The following is a 4222-nucleotide window of genomic DNA, read 5'->3' on the forward strand; positions in this document are numbered from 1 at the left end:
CAAATAGAAAAATTGTTGGTGGGGGAGGTGGTTTAGTCCGGTTTCACAATATGTCTTAGATTTCTGGTCCAGGCCCAGGACCCGGACACTGATGACATCCCAACCAGAGTGGATTGGCCAACCAATTAACACACGTTTCTCCTGCAGTGAAAATAGTTGGGATCCTATGAAATCTGACTTTCTTGCATTTGTCCTGATGAGTGTGAGGTGAAAAACTTTGGCAGCATGTCTCTTCTAAGTGCTATTCAAGGCTAAATACATGAAATAAAAGGCACACAAACACACAGGCGTGAGCAGTTTTACAACTTGCGTTAATTGTCATTTAGATTTCCAGAAAGTATCTGACTCCCATCGACACAGAGGGGAGGGGCCACCATGGGGCGAGGTGGAAACTTGATTCACAGGTGGGGTGGGGAAAAGGGCGGGAGGGAAGGCCCCCCCCTTCTCGTCCCACCCGCTCGATATTCCTTCCGTTCGCAAGACGTGTGAGGTAGTGGGAGACTGGAGGAGGATCGAGCGTCCCTCCACTTGCGAGGGTGAGAAATATAACACCCGGAGACAGGGTGGTAGGGGGTCATACTACAATCAAGGGGGGGGAGGGGGCAGTGATAACTGACGGGGAGAGGGGGAAACGTTGGGATTCTGTATAAGTTTGTTGCTGGTCCATTAGTAAGTGTAGTTCTCGGTGTACAGCGAGTAGTTAGCAGCAATACTCGTGTCTCCTGAGGGAGAATATTCTCCCTTGGAAGCCAGGCTGTTAATCTGCATGCGGAGAGAAAAAAAGAAATCACCATTTAGACACGGTCCCTAACTTTTACACGTTGCAAAGACTGAATGGAAAAGGCTACCTTTAGGGACACTCCCTTACTTCAAAGTTATTTTTGAAAAAAGTTTATTTACTCATGTCACAAGTAGGCTAACATTAACACTGCAATGACGTTACAGTGAAAATGCCCTCGTTGCCACAGTCCAGCGCCTGTTGGGGTACACTGAGGGAGAATTTAGCACGGCCAATGCATCTAACCAGCACATCTTGTGGATTGTGGGAGGAAACCGGAGCACCCGGAGGAAACCCAAACAGAAACGGGAGAACATGCAGAGTGTCGCAAGCCGGGAATCGAACCTGGGTCCCTGGCACTGTGAGGCAGCACTGCTAACCACTGTGCTGTCCATTAAATCGGGCAATTGATTCAGGGAGTGTCAGCCACACTTGTGACTCGGTTCTTGGTCTCAACCACAAAACTGGGATGCCAGCCTGCATTAGTGAGGGAGCGCCGCACTGTCAGAGGGTCAGTGCCGAGGGAGTGCCGCACTGTCAGAGGGTCAGTGCCGAGGGAGTGCCGCACTGTCAGAGGGTCAGTGCTGAGGGAGCGCCGCACCGTCAGAGGGTCAGTGCCGAGGGAGTGCCGCACTGTCAGAGGGTCAGTGCTGAGGGAGTGCCGCACCGTCAGACGGTCAGCGCTGAGGGAGTGCCGCACCGTCAGAGGGTCAGTGCCGAGGGAGTGCCGCACTGTCAGAGGGTCAGTGCTGAGGGAGTGCCGCACCGTCAGACGGTCAGCGCTGAGGGAGTGCCGCACTGTCAGAGAGTCAGTACTGAGGGAGTGCCGCACTGTCAGCGGGCCGGTGCCGAGGGAGCGCCGCACTGTCAGAGGGTCAGTGCCGAGGGAGCGCCGCACTGTCAGAGGGTCAGTGCCGAGGGAGTGCCGCACCGTCAGAGGGTCAGTGCCGAGGGAGTGCCGCACCGTCAGAGGGTCAGTGCCGAGGGAGCGCCGCACCGTCAGAGGGTCAGTGCCGAGGGAGCGCCGCACCGTCAGAGGGTCAGTGCCGAGGGAGCGCCGCACCGTCAGAGGGTCAGTGCCGAGGGAGCGCCGCACCGTCAGAGGGTCAGTGCCGAGGGAGCGCCGCACCGTCAGAGGGTCAGTGCCGAGGGAGCGCCGCACTGTCAGCAGGAACTATTTTGAACCGTTAAAGTGATTTCCAGGTTTGGGTGATGCAGTTTGAAACAATCCACCACCACCACTAACCCTCCTCCCCAACCCTCCCCCCGCACCCCCACCCCACGCCCACTGTCAAAGATGGGCCAATTTCCAACAATGCTTTTGTTTCCTGGGATCTTACTTTGCACACTTGGCTGCACCTGGTTATTGAAGTAGGGAAAAGCTGAATGCATTTTGTCCCTGAAGGGAAAGGATTAATGGATTCTGTATTTCGAATATGTCACAAACGTAGCCCTTCATCATGACTGATCTCCTTTAGCTTACACTGCTCCTGACAGTAATATAAGTTATTTGTTCATGTATTACATGCTTTAACTCTCATTTTTATAAAGGCAGATAGTTTAACATGGCTGTTATTTTGTAGACTTTGCAAATCTTACCTGTTTATATTAGTTGGACGTCGTTACACGGATGGTAGTTTACGATGCCGGCTTTTGACAGCTGCTGATGGCAGATCGCGATCCCGGATTTTAACAGGAAGAATCCGGCTGGGACAGCCGCGATCGCACAAGTAACTTCAAAAACCGGAATGCCGGTATTGCTGCGGAAGGGGTTTGGAACCGTGACCGGATTAAACCGGTGTCGTGACTGTAGCTGCCAGCTGGACTGTGATTCCTGCTTAAATCGGGGGGCCGTATCCCGACCAAGGGAGGAAGACCTGGAGTTCTGGCCGGAATGGGAATCGTGATCGACACTAAGACTCACGATGTATGAATGCCCACTTGTGTTTGTGTTCTATGAGAAGTTCGGTAGTCCCTGCTTCTCCCAAAGCTTCTGAATGAACACCAGAGCTTTGAAATAAAAACCACCGTAGTTTGACTCACTAACAGTCTCTGAGATATTATTTTACCTGCAACACTATCACTAGCACCAAGTCTCGAGACAAATGTGAACACCTCTTTCCTCCCTGCCCCCTTGCCCCTCCCCCTCTGACTTCCTGCCCTCCTCACCCACCTTTGCCCGCTTGCTGTAGGCCTCTTGTGCCAGCTCCGCATTCTCATCCTTTCCAGACCAGGCCATGAGGGCCGAAGCCTGCAGGGCCCGGCCGAAAGAGAAGGTCAGCTTCCAGGGCTTGGGCAGGGGGCAGAGATTGATGGCGTTGAGGTTCACAGACGCCTCCTCCTCAGTCTGACCCCCCGACAGGAAGCAGATACCTGGGAGAGAGAGAGAGAGAGAGAGAGGGAGAGGAAACATTCACTGAACCGGAACCAATGACTTAGTGTTTACCAAATACCACCAATATTGAGCCACAGAGGGAGGGGTGGGGCGGGGAGACAGAGAGGGTGGGACGGAGAGGGTAGGGCGTTTCTCTCAGGCTCTCACCGGGCACTGCCACTGGCACGGTGCGGCGCAACGCGGTGACGGTTGCCATGCCGATCTCCTCGGGGCTGTACCTCTTGGTAGAGCAGTGTCCAGCTGTCACCATGTTGGGTTTCAGCAGCGTTCCCTCCAGGTACACATGGTGATCATTCAGAGCCTTATAGCAGGCAGCAAGAACCTGGAGAGGGGACACAGAGAGAGAGAGAGAGAGCGAGCTGGTTAATCTGAGGAGAACAGAGAGAGATCCCAATCCCAGAATTCTCCCTCTCCTCCCTCTGCCCCCCCCACATCCTCCTCCTCCTCCCTTGCACTCTCCCCGATCCCTTCTTCCCTCGCCCCTTCCCTGTCCTCTTCCTCCTCCCTCACCCCTTCCCTCATCCTCCTCTTCCTCCCTCGCCCCCTCCCTGTCCTCCTCCCTCACCCCCTCCCCCTCCCCATCCTCCTCCTCCTCCCTCGCCCCCTCCCCCCCTCCCCCATCCACCTTCTCCCTCACCCCCTCCCCCCTCCTCCTCCCCCATCCTCCTTCTCCTCCCTTGGCCCCTCCCCCCTTCTCCTCCCTCGCCCCCTCCCCCATCCTCCTCCCTCACCCCCTCCTCCTCCCTCACCCCCTCCTCCTCCTCCTCTTCCCTCACCCTCATAGCATCCTTCCTTGCCCCCCTTTCCTAGAATCCTCCTTCACCCCCTCCCAGCCTCCACCCTTGCCCCACCCCCAACGGCCATTGCCCTCGCCTTCGAGCCTCCTCCCCCCCGCCAACAAAGCCTGCTCCCCTACCCCCCCACCCCTCCCCCAGCCTGCTCCCCTACCCCCCCACCCCTCCTCCAGCCTGCTCCCCTACCCCCCCACCCCTCCCCCAGCCTGCTCCCCTACCCCCCACCCCTCCTCCAGCCTGCTCCCCTACCCCCCC

At 56.4% G+C, this 4222-nt stretch overlaps 1 protein-coding gene across 1 annotated transcript in view; it reads right to left on the bottom strand.

The window, feature by feature from the left end:
* Window positions 1–292: 292 nt before the first annotated feature.
* The window catches only part of LOC145354060 (fructose-bisphosphate aldolase B-like), a 10215-nt gene continuing 6285 nt past the window's right edge, over window positions 293–4222 (bottom strand). The window contains exons 5-7 of the mRNA XM_080205189.1: window positions 3321–3474; window positions 2952–3151; window positions 293–762 (exon numbers count right to left, since the gene is read on the bottom strand). Of these exons, the coding sequence (XP_080061315.1) occupies window positions 667–762; window positions 2952–3151; window positions 3321–3474 (450 nt within the window). The 3' untranslated portion in view covers window positions 293–666. The remainder of the gene's footprint in view (window positions 763–2951; window positions 3152–3320; window positions 3475–4222) is intronic.

This window comes from Carcharhinus amblyrhynchos, chromosome 16 (genome assembly GCF_965287045.1).
Source record: "Carcharhinus amblyrhynchos chromosome 16, sCarAmb.v2.hapA, whole genome shotgun sequence".
In the NCBI taxonomy this organism is placed as follows: Eukaryota; Metazoa; Chordata; class Chondrichthyes; order Carcharhiniformes; family Carcharhinidae; genus Carcharhinus; species Carcharhinus amblyrhynchos.